The sequence below is a fragment of the Camponotus floridanus genome, unplaced genomic scaffold, assembly GCF_003227725.1.
Source record: "Camponotus floridanus strain SB8 unplaced genomic scaffold, Cflo_v7.5 scaffold10, whole genome shotgun sequence".
Classification (NCBI taxonomy): domain Eukaryota; kingdom Metazoa; phylum Arthropoda; class Insecta; order Hymenoptera; family Formicidae; genus Camponotus; species Camponotus floridanus.
In genome coordinates this window covers 1,909,854-1,929,329 of record NW_020229215.1, presented here as the reverse complement: position 1 = coordinate 1,929,329, position 19,476 = coordinate 1,909,854, and the positions used below count along the sequence as shown (strand labels likewise).

Here is a 19,476-nt window from a genome sequence, read left to right as displayed (position 1 = left end):
TCGTGCAATTGTCCGACGCAAATGCGCTTCGATATCAAATTGAAATTGCATAGGAATCCTTAATTGCGAACCGCAGAACGTTATAGTCTGTAGGAAGGATTTTACCGAGCGTGACCGAATCGCACACGACGAAACGGTAACTTTGCCGTCGAATTTCATTCGTTACGACAGTTATACTCGTAAATCTCCGTTTGAATGGAAGAGAAACAAAGTAGAAAATATATGGAATTTTAGTACGACAAGTTTTCTCCATTAAATAGACAAAGATATGTCAAGTTTAAAATCCTACTTTCTACCAAAATAGGATTACTTTATCCCCTTTTCCTTTTTCTCACAAGCAGAAAAAATATTAATCCTTTAATTTCCTTGTAAAACATATTTTGTTTCTTTCTCCACGCCACAATATAAAGAGATAGAGACAAAGATTTTTTTTCGATATTGCTCGCACGATGTATTCGATTCTAATCGAAAAAACATGAATATTAGATATTGAGGTTTTGGGGATGATCGTGGGTGGACGTGGTTTGCAAATAAAATGCCTGGGTGGAAGTACAAATGTATTATTGTGGAAATTACACTTTGATTTTGTTCAAAATTGTCGGGCAAGATTTTAAAACGTATGATTTGATAAAAATTAATAAAAGGAAATAAAAATGTTTTTCAAATATATATATATATATATATATATATATATATATATATATATATATAATATATTGTTATATATATTATAGAACAGATAAAATATCTCTATTTTCTCTGTATTTCAGGACATATCAGAGTACAAGTGTGAAAACGGCAAGAAGCCAACTTACGTTCCTCATAAGCCGGTGTCAGGCGTAATAGGCGCCGCATTCAGCGTGGTCTCCATCATGGTCGCCAATATCTTGCGGCTTTTCAAGGTAACTATAGTCATCTTAACTATTTTATGTGTACAAAGTGTTTCACAAATTGATCGATACAGATTTTATTCTTATCTTAAATCTTGTTTTTATATACTTAATTTATTTCTTGATCTCTAATACTTGTTTTAATCAAGAAATATTTTTTAAAATGTCCAAAGAAAGACAAATATTTTGCTATTATTGCAAACATACGTAGAAATATTATATATATATATATATATATATATATATATATATAATAGAAAAAATGGATTTATATAAGATCATGTATAAAATATATATAATCATATAATTTGTTTAAGTTATAAACTAAAACAGAATATAGATACACAGATGTTGCATTAATATAGAATAATAATTTATTCAATTTTAAACTATAACGTATGATACATACATAAATGTATATCTCTTGCACACATCATTTTTAGTGCATCGACGATTTTATATTGCATTTATAAAAAACCAGACCATGTGTGTTACATAAAAAATAAAATAAAAAATATTAAAAAAAATATTTTTTTGAATTAAAAAAAATTTTTTTCTGAAGGTATCTAAAGCGATATTTTGTTATTTCGGTTTTTATTTGTGCGATTTGAGATGTTATGCGATGTGCGTCCATCCCTATTGAGAGACGAAAACTAGTCGATTCGAGAAGTAACTTCTTAAAAAGTACCGATCTTATACACTTATGTATTGGCAAGTTCTTAGAGTGAATTCGTAGCTCCCTTTGAAAGTTACAAAGAGTTTGATAAAGAAGAAGAGTGAGAGAGAGAAAGGGAAATACAATGAGATGGCAACAACGAACGGGCAATTTTGAAGGCTTTTTCATGAATGGGGTGGCATTGCCGAAACTTCGTGACCGGTAACGACAGCGCAACAATCAATCAAAGTCATCCATCCGTGAGGCTTAAGCCAGGAAGAGCCGCATCGTTTTCGTCCCTATCACGCTCTATCACGGATAAGACCCCAGGCGTTCATAACGTCTTCAAAAAGACGTCGCGTAGCATGAGTTTACTGAAAGGAATCCGGTGATCCGCGCGAAAATCGACTTGCGCCAAAGAAGCTTCTGCCGTTATCGATTCGTCGATATCATCGATGTTGAACGCGTGAATGAATCTCGCGAATGTCGCGAGTTTTGTCGAAATACGGCCGATTACATCTCATATTTTCCGTTATTGGATAATCCACAATACTGGAATATATTTAGTATTATATAACTACCATACAGTAATTTAAAATTTATATTTCATTATACATACATATATTACTATACTATATTACTACAATATAGAAAAATAAATATTTAATTATATATCGATAATTATATATATATATATATATATATATATATATATATATATATTTGTATATGTGTGCTTTAAGAGATTTTAAAGATATTTTATTTATTTGTGTCTTTTGATTAATTGTATCTATATAACATATAGTTTAAATCGACGCTTTTTATACGAAGAGACTAGCATTTTTAAGACTAGTCACGTATAAATGTTTTAAGTATCATCAATGCAGATGAAAAGATATCGGATAAGAAGACACGGAATGTGCACTGCTACGAGTTATGCTGAATGAAGCACGGATTTTATTTCATGTACTCTTTTATCGCTCGTCTCATTATTTTATAACGACCCACTTGAATTTGAAAACTACTTCTCTTTCTGTTTATCGGCGGAAGCCAAGTACTCTTTTCAGTTCACTTTTCGCCGACGTGTTTTCACTGCGGCAAAGACATTTGCGAAATGTGTTTCCGCGATTTTCTCCTTGGTTTCCGATTTTACTCGAAGAAATTTTCTATGTAAATGTAGGAGATACTCCGAAAATATCTAACTGTGCTGTCTGATTTAGCATATCTAAATATTTTTATTATTACAATTCTGTTACGTATCATTAACAGAATAAAATTATTTTTATTTTCTTGAATGTTTTTTGTTGAATATTTATTCGCGATTAAAAAACCTAAATTTTAAAATAAGGTTATAAATAACAATAAAGTTTTTTAATTTTCTAGCGCTATATCAATAAGTACTAAAATCAAATTAATAATATTTATTAAATATACATACGCAAATTAACAAATATAGTGCAAAAAGGTATACTGGTCTGTTTTTAATTTAATTTCGATTTTATATTCTGTTGTGCAACATTAATATTGCAACCCACATTCATCAATAAACAATAAAATCAAATATATCAAGTTCATAAAATATTGCTATGTCATATTATAATATCCATATTTGCAAACTTTATAATTAAAATTTATTGTAATGTCGATGAAATATTGATATTGTTTGAACGCGCCAAAAGAATGGCAGTGTTATTTTACTCGTTATTTAACTTAAGTTAATCTTTGCCGTGTCGTAGACTTTCACACGCCCGTTGCATTCAATTTACATAGTAAACGTAACTCGTTCGTTGGGATTCCTTGTATGAAGCCGCTCGTTGCATTGAATGGTTATGCGATGCTTTTCCTTTGTCTGCCATAGGACGCAATTAACCCTTTGTGCCTCGTATATATTCGTATTACGTCAACTACGCGTAGTAAAGAGCAAATTTAAAAATCCATCAATATAACGAAGGGCAAAACAAATTTAAATCCAATGAATTAGATATTATAGAACGATATAGTGACACAGCGATATTAATAACAATTATTCTATTGTTATTTTATGGAATGAATAGAAATGATGAAAATAATATTCGAGAAGAGAAAACTCTTCTAAATCGCTTTACGTACATAAAACCATTTTTTTTGAAACTTTAAAATTATATCATCTTTTTCTACAATCTCATTATTTTTAGTATTATATATCTCAAATGACGTTCTAACGCATATAAATTAAAATTTTATAAAAATAGTTATAGTTACTGGACTTTTTTTCTCTTCGATAATTTATTTCAATAATTAAAAAGTTTAAAGTAGTTTTATTATAGAAGTACTTTCCACATAATATTCCGAATAAATATGTGATTGTTTCAATTATTTCACTTATTTTATATGTTATATGATAATATATATATTTTTAATGTATATTGTACTTTCCCGACTTTTTAAAATTATTTAATTTCAAAAATATTACATTATTTTGCATGAGATCACAATTTTTCATTCTACATCATTGTTCGCTATTGTTTTAATAATGAAAAGCTATTATAAGCAATTTGATGGTTAATTACATACATAACAACTCGTTCCATTATACGCTTTATTTATTCGATCAGTCACCCATAAATTCATTCATTTTGATTCTTTTCTTTGGCGGCTTTAAGTACTCGGATCTATTCTGAAAGCAAACTGTGCATCGTTTCGCAAATTGCAATTGGCGCTCATTGGAATTTCAACGAACCATTTATTGCACCATTTTATCGGAAATGTTAAAAATCGTTCGAAAAAAAAAGACGCCGAGAATATTAATAGTAATTTAGTTAACGAATAAAGAAATTTTAAACGAGTGGTCTGAGAAGATTTATGATAAGCACTTCAGAAATTTGAAGGTTCTTCAAACATAAATTATTTATTAATACATGCAGAATTGGTGCAATGATAGATATTTTAAGTTATTGTAATTGAAATTACCATTTCTTAGTTACTTAATAATTAATTACTTTACACAAATTCAAATATCACGAATTAATAAAAGCGAAGTCGCGCGTTTCAATTTCACAGAAAGTTAATATTTTACTATGAAACTAATTAGTGTGCAGGAATTTTCTTGGTCCAACATCAAATATATTTGATATTAATAGATATTTAGAAATCTCTGAATATTTTTTCTACTTATTAATATAAAAGTTTCTTAATATATATTTAACATTTCTTTGAAAATTGAATTATTTTCTGATAATTAGATTATTTGTGCAGGCATTTACGTTTGGCGCTTTGACCATGACACACAGTTGCAACCGCAGTGTGGAGAGACAAAACGTTAATTGAGTTCAAAATCAATTAAACTGTAAATTATTCCTAAGGGAGAGAGAGAGTGAATGAGTGAGTGAGTGAGACAGAAAGGGAGAGAGAGAGAAAGAGAGAGAGGGAGGGAGGGAGGGAGGAAGAGTTAATGAATAATTTACATAGAATTATTAACCACGCGTTTGTAATTATTGGTTTAGGTTTAAACTCGATCATAACATATAATTGACCACATTTATCAGAGGATATCAAAACTCAATCATTCAATGAACTCATTTTCCTTCAAATAAAGGAGAAATCTATGATGCGTATAGCAAGCAAACCAAAACTACAAGCGACGATGAATTACAATGTTGTATGTTTTCTGAAAAATAAAGGCGTTAATATTCGTAGCGGCATACCATATGAATTCTATTTTATAGAAATCTCCATTATGGAAATTATAGCCTCGTGCAAATGACGTACCAAATGGCTTATGAAATGAAGCAATGAGCGTCATCGAATAGGGATTTAATTGCTACCGATTAGTAATTAGGTATCTACAAACCGTTTGTAACATCAAACCATTTCCATTGATTTTGGGTTCCTAATTAAAGTTTCTAATTAGTACGTATAATTATTAGATAATTACTAAATCGACGAATTCAAATATCTGTGACATTTAGTTGCAAATGACGGTCATTGAATTTTTTATCGGCACAAAACACACACAATACGAAATAATCTGCATACCAAATAAAAGAAAATGAACAGTCACATTTTGCGCTAAATGTACGCCGAGAGTGCTATTATTGTTGCTGTATTGGATGTTATAATTTGATCTCTCTCTTTCTTTCTCTTTCTCTCGAAACAATAATTAACTATCGAGTCCGATTAAATCTTTCAACATATAAACAGGAAATCTTCATAGATTAAAATACGTTAATCTTTTGTAACAATGATAATATGACAAGGATATATAGGAACGTTTTAAGCTTAAGAGCATGTATCATTTATATCGCATTTAATGTTTTGTATAAAATATTAAAATTATAAAATATTGATAATTTTTTTTATAAAATATGAATTAACAATTTGTTAAATATAATCTCAGATATAATCTAGATATTTTCGAATTAAAATATAAAAATGTCTAATTTTCTAATTATATGCAATTAAAAAAATGTTTCGAATTTTAATTTTAGCTTTAGAAATGAGAAAGAGAAGTTGTCAATTTCAAAGAGGTTGTTTTAATTGCACTTTATCATCACTTTAATAGACTGAAAGAGAAAAAAGGAGAGAATCTTAATTTCAAAAGTTAATTTATTAAAACATTGAAATGCATATTCCAATATTCACGCAATTACTTTATATCGCGTTATTTTTTAAGATTATTCATGTAAAATCAGTGTATGTATATATATGTCCAATATAATTTCAATACATTTATTATAATTTAAATTTAAATTACGTAGAGAGAGAAAAACAATTCCTGTTTTACAGATTTATATCTTTTTGATTCTCGGAAAAAAAATATATATTTTTTTTATAATATATATTTTTACATATGTGTATGTGTATGTATTTATGCATATATATGATTATTTATTACACGTATAATTACATTTATATTGCAATTTTATTTATTTGCAAAAGTCATATTACAACAAAATTAAACTAGGGAAATGTAGCGGTATTTAATGAATAATAATTATATGTATTTATTACTCAATCACAATATAAGCTAATATTATTAATCAAGTAAAATATTATTAATAAAAAATAAAAATAAAATATAAAATATTATTAATCAAATAAAAATTTAATTCCGCTTTAATTATTAATAGATTTTTATCTTCGATTCGCAATGGAATGTGAAAATTTTCTGATCTTTCTATGCCACTTTTTTTCTTTCATTCCTACAATTTATGTATTGATGACCCAACCTGTAATGAAGTCTCGATCGATCATTCGTAACTCGTAATTTACGTCACGTCAATGGTCTCGGCAACCATCGAAACAAATGGATGCAAATTAATATGGGAGGCGATAATACGGGTGCGGCTTTCACGTGCTATTGTCAATCTTCGTGCATGTGTGAGCGTTATAGGCCCGACCAGGACGCGTGATAATGTCAATAACATCCGGCTAAAGAACAATACTATCAGCAGGAAACTGTCTAAGCGAAGCACGCTCTTTGTGCAAAAATAGAATTACTACGCTGCATCTAAAGAAGCCAGAGAGAGATGAAGACGTAGTCACTTTCAACAGACAACAGATTATTAGATTCGTGGCACTGCCTGCGCACAGATGCTGTGAAGTTACGAGCTGCCTTCGTATTTACGACAAGAAACAGGGTCGTGTATCAAGTGATGGAGGATATTCACCTCACAGATACAGAGATACACACACGCATCTTTGTATCTCTGCGTTCTATATGATTTACACTTGAAATAGATATTGTAATACGCGAGCTTTTAAAAATATTACATTTAATGCAACGACTACGAGTATTATTATAATTGACACGAGTATTATTATAATAGTCATTGCATTAATACAAAATAAATAGAACATTTTTTTAATAAATAATATAAAACATATGAAATTTTAATAACGTTTATATAAATAATATACAGACAGTAATTAAAAAGTATATTACATGAAACTTGTTCTTCTGTTTTCTCTCTACCGTATCGTAATTATTTTTATGCGTTTTCAAGTAAACACAGTGATATTTCCAATTCTCCTCTAATTGCATGGTGACTATCTTTCTGATTACAGATACCGCAAATAAGTTACGCATCCACCAGCACAGAACTCTCGGATAAAAGCCGATTCGAGTATTTCAGCAGAGTGGTACCACCCGACAATTTTCAAGCGCAAGCGATCGTCGAGGTGATCCATCTACTCGGATGGAAATATGTTTCTACAGTTGCGGTGGAAGGCGAGTATGGCGAGAAGGTGAGTATTGAATTTAATTTGAAAAACCCAACACGTTATTAAAAAGCTAACACGCTAAATTAACTTCAAAGATAGAAAAACATAAATGCAAGATATAAATTATTGTGACGTCTACTCCCTATCGTATTCAACAAATTACTTGTATGAAAAATTTACTTCCTTTTCAAATAATAATTTCAGAATTCTTTTCTACAAATATATTATATACTTTTTTTAAATTATCAGCATAATTTTTAAAAACTATTTAATAAAAAGAACTTGGTAACAATTATAAAAATGTTATAATGTACTAAATTGCAAACATTCCTTCGATAATTATTCGATAATTACGTATTAAATACCGTAACGAATAAAATTTTATCATAATTAACGCAAGATAATAATATATGAGAGACTGTAATAATTGCCTTATTTTGATGTGTAGGAAGAAACATATGTATTTATCTTTACATGATATGCCTAAATTTCGTGATTTAAAAGTTTTAAATTATAATCAAGTTTCGGAATCTCCAATTATAATATATTATTCATCAATTTTTTAAATATGATTAATCAAATTATTTTGTCATTTATCATATATATTATGTATATATTAATATCTAAAGTTTAATTATGTCAAAAAATAATAAAAATAAAATATTTTATAAAACATCTTATCTTTAATGAAAATAAAATACATAATACGCATAATGCAGTGCAATATTTAATTGTATTATCTCATTAGATCACACTACAAGATTACTGTATAATCGTGTTAATATTATGTTGAATAAAAGTTATTATAATGATGATAATTATTATATGAAATCGTTGTATGCGACCGCGTTAACAAGCGAAGACGAAACTAATTGCGCAATCAAGCAAGAAAACGTGATGTTACAGTGCCATCCGCTTCTCAAATTAGGCGATTAGTATGCGACGCGAAATTCCACGCGAAGAGATTACCTAGCAGTCCAATCTTACAAAAATTTCAGAAAGCAAAACTTTCTCGGTCGGCTCCTTTTACGCTCTTTGAATTTTTTTAATCGCAAACTTCGTAGAAGAAATTATGTAAGATGTATATAGAAATGTGGAAAGAAATTAGTAAATGCAATGGGATTTTAATTAATTCTTTTTTCTGTTAATAAGTGTTGATTTAAGAATACTTATATGAATGTTTAGGATAAAATTTATAGATTTATATATATTAATTTTTGTAGATTTTTATATTTATAGATTTATATATTGAAAAAGAGCTTTTAGTAAAGGAATATTTTAACATTTAATTTAAAATGATATAAGATTTTAAAATATATAACATAAAACGTATAGATAATTTTTATCATGATAATATTAATATATTAATAATTTAAAAAGCATTTAAATTTTCTTTAGCATTTTTACTCTTTCATAATTTATTGTTTCGATTCATTTTTACTCTTTCATAATTGTTAACGATTATAATACGATTATTGTATTAATATTAAATCTTCGGATCTCTTTTAATTAATTTCATCCTTCCAAATTTAATTTATTCCTTACACTATCTATAGTTTTAAATTCTGATTTAAATGCATTTTCTTCCAATATTTGTATTATTACCGTAAAATTACTCGAGGAATGGGATAATAATTTAACAAGCGCGCGCGGTAATTCAACTGGGAGGCAATGCCCTCAGTAATTTATGTTGAGGAACGTCGAGTAAGAATTTTTCATATTCGCGTCGTGAACATTGATCGAGATACGATTTTATAGCCCAATTATATTAGCGAAATAGTCGTTCCTGACAATTATGTCCATGACAATGGCGTGTTCCGCGTCTTGAAATGTGCAAATCTGCCAACGTCGTGAATTGTGCCGGCTGCGCGCGCTTTCGCAACGACACCAGACGGAATGGTGGTAATCGCGTTCCGAGTAATTAAACAGTGCCAGTGATCAGCCTAATTAATCTCTACCAGGTATCACAATAGTCCGGCGATTACTTCGCATGAATAAGTTTGTTATCGCGCGCGCGATTCCATTTCTGTCATAAATATACTGACAACGAAACCGTCAGTCCATAGTTCATAGTTCATAGTTCATTCTAATATTAGGAAAAAATTATATATAATAATATGAAAGATTTAAAAATTTATGTAAAATACTCTTTTTAAAAGAATTTATTCATATGGAAAGCAAATTCTCAAGTTTGTAATATAATGAAATAAATAATAAACTATATAATAATGAGAGAGAGAAAGAGAAAGATTTAAACTGTTTCTTTGGAAGTGGATTTAAAAAATTATATTATAAAACGCCTAAGGCTTTTATTTAAATCTGATCTTACTATGAGATCAAGAGGATAATAAAGTATTTCCTTTTGGTTTTTAAAGAAATTTATGAAGCGTTTTTTTCACGCCAAATGCTAGACTCGCAGTGCATTTGCGGCTGTTGCTAATGCGATGCATATTTCAGGCGTAAGCTTGCCTAAAGCGATTATACGAACGTGGCTTCGTTAATATCCTTATAACGGCAAGGGATAAAATGCATGGAACGATTTATATCACGAATTAAGGAACGAAAAGCGCGTCGTACAAACTGGATCGAAGGAGACTACGGGATGAGATACTTCTGCAACAATATGGCATTTTCTCTCTGGATACTTTTAACTATTTACATTTATATTCTACGATCCTTAATATATTAAAATCACCACTTAAAAAATCATTACTGAAACTCTTTTACTAAAGAAATATCTAAGGATAAAATTATGTGTAATTTTAGATGATCAAGAACTCATGATTGTCCCTTAGACACAAATACATATAATGAAGCTTATAATAGAAAAGTCTAAAAAAAGATCGGAGTTATATATATAGAAATAAAGAAGAATGAGGTCGGGCGACCAATTGTTAAAGGAAGTGAGCCTCATTAAGTAAATCGCCCGATAAAACAACATTTTCTTGTTGTAGCAATTCTCATTATTCCTGGATAACTACGTTATTTGTCTCTTCTTTCAATTGTCACTGTTTTTTTCGTTATAGTACCAATCGAATCTACATCATCTCTGTATTATATTTCTTTTTTGTATCTCAAATATTTTAACTTTCTATTGCGTTTCCCTGACTGAATTTTCTCGCGATGCTATTTTAAAATTTTTTTTCTCTTTTACATTCTTTGTATTCTCAGTAATATTAAAATTTAAATATTTAATAATAATAATTTAATTTTTTTATTTCTAGATTTTTCTTTTTTCTTTGTATCATAAAAAAGTTAGTTGAATTTGCTCAACTTTGCAATTATACATGATATTATTTTTAACTTACATGCTTATGTATATGTCAGGGAATAAAGCTACATTTTATATGTATGTAAGGGAATATTTTGTAAGGGAAGTTTTTTGAAAAATTTGAATTTAACATTCCTCTCAGTAAAAATGTTGAAATATTAGTAGTTTTTAAGTCATTAAAAATGAAAGAAATTTTACATGAGCGTAAATGAACCGTAGAACAATTTTGTCGTGCAATTTGAAATAGAGTTTACTTTAACACAGTTGTAACTTTTTCTTTCACAGCGGGCATTCTTATCAATTCCTCTTTCTTATTTAGTTGTTCTTACAATAGACAATAAAGAACAGTCCTAATCCTATAGAAAATTAGTTCTGGGTATTATCAAAGAAAGAGTTTTGTTGATCTCTTACTCGTTATAAATACGTCGAATAATACTAGTAAAAAAATTTGATGAGTAATATACATTGGAGTTTTTTAAGATTTGTTTTTTGAAATTGAATTATTAAGATATTTAATATATTATATAAAAAATAAGATATATAATTTAATATTATTTAATATTATGTAACGTAAATATTTCGATAAATTATATAAAATATATTAAGAAAACTTCTTTAAAAACAAACCAAGTAGGTATGTATAATTAAATGTTCATTAATTCATTAAAAATGTACTAATTTATGAAAATTTAACTAATTGGATTGAAGAAAAAAATTCAAAAGCAATATACATTTCTTGTAATAATAATAAAAATAAAAAAATTTAATTAAATAAAATGTAAAAAAATTTATAATATGAAATAAAATATAAACAAATAAAATATAAACAAATTAATATAAACATTTTTTACATATAATATACATATAATATATAATGTGTGTATTTATATATAATGTGTGTATTTATTTAATATATAAATAAATTTTTTCGAAATATTTTTTCTTTTGTGAAAAAGTCCAGATTACAAACAATTCCGATGGTAACAGGCAATTTGAATCATCGGGATTTGTGTAATCAATTCTGCTGTATTTTCAATCAGAGAGAGAATATAGTATTGTCATTATTAATAAATGAAATTAAATTTGCTCGATTTGCAAAATCGCGAAAATATGGGAATCACTCTGCTATGTAATCGTTATAACGTGATCGAATATCATTGCAGAGTACACGGATATATTATCTCATCTGGCATATCGTAATAAATCGTGACAATTTTTATTACGCGAAACATGTCGATAACATCTGCGGTTGCAACTCGGGTTGCATTCCGCATTATTCTTCGACGTCTTTTCTTTCCGCGCAGGTTCTTCGAGTCTCCATATACAAGCAGAAATATATCACGAAATGCCGGGTGTTATCGTGAAGACAGATGAGCCGCGTCGATGTATTTATTTATACATATATTTTATAGCGAGAAAACACGAGAGATAGTTGCACAATTCATTCCGATGTTCATTATATTTTATAATAATAGCGATTGTGTAGATAAAAACATTCACATAATGTTGAAATTGTTAATTAAATCTCTAAACTTTATTTTTCAATATTAAATTTGTTTTTAATTACCACAAACTTATTTTTAAATTATTTGTAATTCAGTTAAATTAATTACAATTATTGCAAAAACCTAAACTTTTTTTGTCTCAAATTTTAATCGAAATTTAATTATTTGAGTATTGATTAATAATATCTAAAGTTTGATTCAAGATTTGTTTATTTAGCGTAAAATATGGAATTCTCTCCAATAAAAATACAGCGGAATAAATTTTTACTGTAAAAATGTGAGATTTAATTTTCCGGAAGAAGATTATATCGTACATTTTCTTTGGTCACCCCAAACAATAGCCACGATATTTTATGCAAATTTTGTGAATTTATCGTCAACATTAAATAAGTATGCAAATATAAATGCGCCCCTTCAAGCGTTCTTTATTGTACGTATATTCCAATTGTTTACCAAGAAAACAGACTGGCACGTTATCGTCGAAATTCGATTTTTCATTCGATAGACGGACAATTTATTTGCGGTTGAAATTCTATTTTCAGGGTATTGCCAGTTTCATTGCTCTTGCGGCTCAATACAACATCTGTGTCGCAGTCAGCGAGAAGATCCTGAGAAATGCTAAGATCGAGGACTTTGATAGAATAATCGAACGACTGAGCTCGAAGCATAATGCCAGAGGGGTCATAATATTCGTCGACGAGGATAACATAAGGTAACTTAAGTTTGTTTTCTTTACATTTAAATGCGATCGTCGTTATATAAAATATACACATATACACATATATATATATATATATATATATATATATATGTATATATATATTTATTTATTTTTAAAAAATTATTTAATATATATTCAGATTTAAAAACGCAATATTTTTTAGTAAAAAAACAATTTTTCATATAAATAATAATATGGAATTTGATATGATTATTGAATTAAACGGGACAATTAAAAGCGATCAATATAATAAAATAAAAAATTTTAATCCTAATTTTTCTTAAGCAATCAATATAATTTTATTATCAGTTTAATACAATGCATAAATTAAACAGTAAAAATACTGTCAAGCAATAAAATTCACCTCAAAATCTCAAATTGGAATTTAGCAGATAGTACATGTATCAATGGTCAACAGGGAGGGAAGCGTAATTTTCAATTATCTTAGAGATTTAATAACAGAAACAGTATCGGAAATCAACGCTCGCAATTAGGAACAGGCTGTTTAAACGTACGTGCTCTTATCGCGTTTGTGTCTGACATTCTAAGCTAATTACAATTGCTAAGCGTCATGACAATGACAGAACGTGCAACATCAAACGAGCTTATCCATCTTTTACATAATCATAATAGAATCGTGTAATTGAATAAATGGTGAAGGAAGATAAAAAAAATTATAAAATATTTTTAATTACGAAAAGACTTGAAAGATGAGTGGATGAAAAATATCATATCTTATCAAAACAGTTTAATATTATTCTCCCTCTTCATGTATATATTTCCATATTAAACAGATTTTTCCCTTTTTATAATTTTTTTCGAGCTAAAGTACTACTTAAAAGGGTTTCATTTATTATTTTCTAAAGAGGGAAAAAGCTAAGGATTAGAATTTAATACTCAGACCTTTGTTCAGACAATAAAGAGCTGGTCTTTTTAAACCAGCGTACATTTTAGTGAACTGTGAGCGGATCGAAATGTAACCAAGCGGACGAGATAATAGAATGACAATTAATCTCGCGCTTTATGAAGTTGATATTTGCCGGTTTTTAGGAGCGGTCAAAGTTTGAATGAAGATCGACTCGTCCGCGCGCTTGTAATTCGAAAAATTCAAACTTGACAGTTCAATAAAAAGCAGTGACGCCTCTGTTAAATAATCTGCATTAAAATAAACGATAATAATCGTCCGGAAACAAATTATTATTATTTTTGAATATTTTTTGCTTAAAACTTTTTGCTTAAAAACTACAATAAATGAAATATATTATTTGAAAATAAATTTTCATTTGCTTTGCACATTATATCTGATAATAAAAGTAAATATTGATAATATAATAATGAAGATATATCATATATTGTCGTTATTTGGTTATTTTTGTGCCATGCATTTTTCAAATTTATCTCTTACAGTTTTTGCCGCGAGTTTCGCAAAAATTAACGAAGTGATTAATGATTTTTGAAGGCAATGCAATTAGTTTCGTTTGATATATTGTAAATATTTTTTAACAAAAGTGTATGCTCATTCAATTAAACGGATAGACCCGTACATTTTGAATACATACGATTATTACAAGTTCAATGAAAATTATTAGTCTTTTGCTACTTCACTTTTGCGGCTCTCATTTCCTTGCAATTAATAATTACCATAATGGCATAAAACGATTCAGCGTAAAATTGAATTATCGAACACAAGAGATCATCGGAAAACCGCATTATTAATCATATATGCTACCATAGCAAAATATCACGATAGAATGTGTGCTTTCGCGCACATGCATGTATCACATTTCATTCGAAATCCCTTACTCGCGTTCAGTCAAATCCCAATGGAAAATCATTTATTATAGAAGTGACCGCGGGCTTAAGTAACGTATTATTGCTAGTTATGATTATAATTATATGGAGCGTTTCGGTGTGCTTGATAAGCACGCACGCAAATGCAAAATTTATCTCAGTTAATTATTCAATTACAGTTGTGCAGATGAGATGACGGACGTAATTATTATAATTTACGATGTAAGACTGCTAATGTTTTTCGAGATAGTATTTGCGTTACAAAATTTTGTTGTGAAAAAAAGCGTCCTTCTATTATCGTACTTTCCAACTGGCTTTCAACTTTTGATCGTCGATATGCTATTTATACCCGGAATTAATTGAACTGTTGAATGCGCGGAACAATAGATTCAAGCATATTACGTCTCTTCATTTCGAGAAACAATAGAATTTTTAAAAGCACTTGTAACGCAATTTTATGAAAATATCTAAAAATCTACTTTATCATTCTTTTTCCTAGAAAAGAGAAGAAATGTAAAAACACCTTCGTTCAAGGAATTTTATGTGCAAAAATTGTTAAATTGACCTTATAAAGAATTTATAAAGAAAAGATTTAAAGAAAAGTCATTAAATATTAAATATAAAGATATACTAATCATCTATCATATTAAATATTAAATATAAAAATATACTACTTCTTATTGATCATATTTATACCAGTATTATGCTAACCGATTCATTAAGCGCATAAAAATTAAACAAATCTTTAATAGAAATTTTTATGAACAGCGAAAGAAATTAATAGCACAACTATCATTTCTTGAAAATACTAAACGTTCACACGACTAAAACAGAGATTATAGTGTGAAAAGACTTCTTGTATCTTTCTGCTTTTCTTTAAATAAGAAATTTTATCACATAAAGTTTCATACACTATATCTATGTATGTATATATAAAGCGCGTTTCCTCGATGTGTATTCATCCATGTTATACGTCCGTGTTATATCACGTGCAACTGTACGAGAAGTACATGCGGTTTTGGCTCTCCGAGGAGATCACGCTGTTCATCATCGCAGCTGTCATCGAGGAAAACCGGAGCCAGATTGGTCTCTGGAACCGAGCAGCAGCCTGCTGTAGTCAAGAATACTACTATTTATTCTCTGAAGACTCTTGATCTTCTTTCGGAAGTTGCCTGTTTGACCATAGAATGTACTTTAACATAGAGTGTTATTCGAAAGTTTCTCGCGATGTCGCAAATGGCCGTTGAAGCTCCTTGAAGGTACCAAACGGCTTACAACGACTGAGCAAATATTAGAGAGCAAGCAAAACGCGAGAGAAATTGTTGAAGACATACTAAACATAGCGATTTGCCGCAACGCGACTGCGACCGGACATTTTCTCGCCATATATTATTGCTGAAACAACCAGACTACGCTCGATTCAATGGTTTTAACAATAGACGGCTAAAGCGAGAAAGTGCAGGAAAGAAAAAGTGCATAGTCTGCTTGTAGCATGCATCGAAAATCTTTTTTATTCCCGCTGCGTTCATTATTCCATAAAATATTCCGCGTTTCCAGCCAACGGAAGCTTCATTAGTCAAGTTTCATGTTCAAGTTTCGTGATTACTCGATCTCATATATATTTATCTTGCAAATATAATAAATTACATCGTATCCTCTATCGCAGAATTATCGCAACTGAAAAAATACATAAAATCTTTTCAGTTTGTATTTTATAGTAATATTTCATTGTAATAAATTTAGTTCCGTGTAATTAAAATTACTTATGAAATTTAATTTTTTTTTAACTATATCAACTTTCCAAAATGTGATATAATAACACATTAAAAATATTACAATGTTGAAACTAGTATGTGTTAGGCACGTATATACACAAAGAATAATTATGTAAAATTAATTTTCATTATTTCAAAAGAATTTGAAGGAAACAAATATGATACTTATTATATATAGATAATTTAAAGCATTAAAGAAGATGATAGATATAAGACATTGGGGCAAACATCTAGAAATGTAAACTTTTTCATATTATGTTTTTATATTGAAATTCTTTTATATGTATTATATATTACACGTAATATATAAGCATGTAATGCAAGTATAAAGTTTTTTGTATATATCTTAGGAATTATATATTATATAGATACGACTATTGTAGTAGAATTTGGACATTTTCCAAAGAACATTGCAACTTTTTGTTGCTCGATATAATTTCACATTGCATCTATAAAGATAAATTATGGCAATCGTCTCGGTCATATAAAACTAATTTAACATTTTTGGCGAAATACCAATAGCTTTCGAGTTATAAGCAATAAAAAATTAGGAGTTTTCTCAAATAAAACTTTACAGTGACGTGAAAAGATAGAAGAATCTCACTCTTAATTCTCAAATAACATTAATATTAACATTAATATTAATATAAATTTAAAATTATAATTTGTGTGAGATTTAATTGTAAATTTTTTTATAGTTTTGCGGATTTCTTAAAAATTCTTCACGTTTATTTCATCTTCCATATTTAATATAATTTTTGCAAAATTTTAAATTGATTTAAAACCCTTTAAATATGAAAAAACTTGGAATATATTTTTTTGTATGCTTTTCATGCAAGCTGACAAACGCAATTTAAAGTAACATAACATAAAAATTTTACATCGTACTTTTGTGCTTTCGAATTTTAAAATGCATACAAATGAATGACGCCACCGTTTCTCCCCAGCGGGAACGAAAATACAGAATTAGCGCGTTAACGAGTTATTCCCGCGGCGAGATGATAACAACTCTGTTCTCGTTTCGATTTTTAATCGATCACAGATAACCGTATTACGTGACATCCATTACCAGACTTTTCCTCCTATTCTCATTTTGTTAACTATACATATATAAATAATACATATGTTTGCTTTAAATACTTAAGCAATTCGCAGTTAATGTAATTTTGCATAAGAAAAGTGTGAAATATTAATTTTTATAAAAACATTAGCTTTAATTATATTTCTTATTGTTATCACTTATAATCTTCAAAATTATTACTCTTCATGTTATCATGTAATTATAATTCTTATTATTATTTATTCCTTTGTTTGCATTTAATTGTTAGCAATATGGCTGTTTAATGAATGCGTAAATCTTGTGTTTCTCAAAAGTATTGCCATTCTAGAAATATAGCAAACACCTATTTTAAATATGTCCCTCTACTTTTATTTAAAAATATGATGACATTCTTCCTCGTTCAAATTCCTGACGCCGTTATTAATCTCCGCAAGACTTTGCCGAGTTCTTCACGCGACAAGAGTTTCGCGAAATTTTCTGATGTTTTTAATATCTGGAAGGAAAACTCACAACGTCTTTCGCCGCAGCATTGCGCTTTGAGAAGACCGCGCGTTCATACTGTAAAAAGGAATAAATCCAAAACAGTCTGATATTCAGCGTGCAATTCCTCTGGTCGCTTTGAATGCAAAGAGAAACAGGCATCGTATTAAATGCCGAACAGCTGCGACGGGCAGCTGCAAGAGTGCATTTCTCACGAGCGTCGATAACAGCAAAATAATGGATGTCTTGCTGATTACGTGATATGCAAGAAACATTTATGATAAAACGCAGTGCAAGCCGTGCAGTTGACACAAAAGAACAGAAAGGAAAGCTAATTTTCATCAAGAACAAGTGGAACGAATTGAAAATATAAGAAAAGGGAACAAAGATATATTCGTTACGGATTACTCACGAAGTATTCCACTTTAATAAAAATGTTGGAAAATCCGCATAAGATTAACTTATAATTCCGAAAAAATATGTAGAAGAAGAATTAATTTATTTTGAAAATAGAATACGAAAAGATAATTATTATCAAATATATTTGATGATTCATGAAAGAAATGTTCTATATGTGCTTTTTTTATTTATTTATTTGAAATTGTATGAACTCATTCTGGATAATAATTTAAATTTTAATTATTAACACCTTTCAGTACATTTTAATAATTTATCATAAATTATATTTTATGAGCATAGAAATGGAAATTTTATTGACATTCATGCGTAACTATATATCTTAAAGATATTCATATGTAACATATATCCATATATTCGCATATCAAGCATCTCGGCATGTAACAAGCAATGCTTGAAACTGTAGTGGGTCGTATACAGATCTAGTAACTGTATAGGAGAGATATACTATTCGAATGTGTCTCCTAAATACAAGTACACTTGATCCTTTGAGAAAAGAAGAACAAACTCTATTTCAGTATAAAGTATTGATTTATAATAAATCTTCAGAGAGATATTAAAAATTATATATATTGACGATAATATAGGAAATATTTTTATGCTATTTTTTAAAAAAGATTTTCTACGTTTTTGAGAGACCTTTATGATGTTTTCGCATATATATGATGTATAAATATCTATAACACACGATATAATTAGAGAAGTCTTTA

General features: G+C 28.7%; 1 protein-coding gene across 3 annotated transcripts in view; it reads left to right on the top strand.

The window, feature by feature from the left end:
* Window positions 1-19,476, top strand: part of LOC105249479 (metabotropic glutamate receptor 8) — a 107,035-nt gene that overhangs the window by 58,898 nt on the left and 28,661 nt on the right. For all 3 annotated transcript variants that reach the window (XM_025409198.1, XM_025409195.1, XM_025409203.1), the window contains 3 exons: window positions 771-902; window positions 7,591-7,770; window positions 13,065-13,234. In XM_025409198.1, the coding sequence (XP_025264983.1) occupies window positions 771-902; window positions 7,591-7,770; window positions 13,065-13,234 (482 nt within the window). The remainder of the gene's footprint in view (window positions 1-770; window positions 903-7,590; window positions 7,771-13,064; window positions 13,235-19,476) is intronic.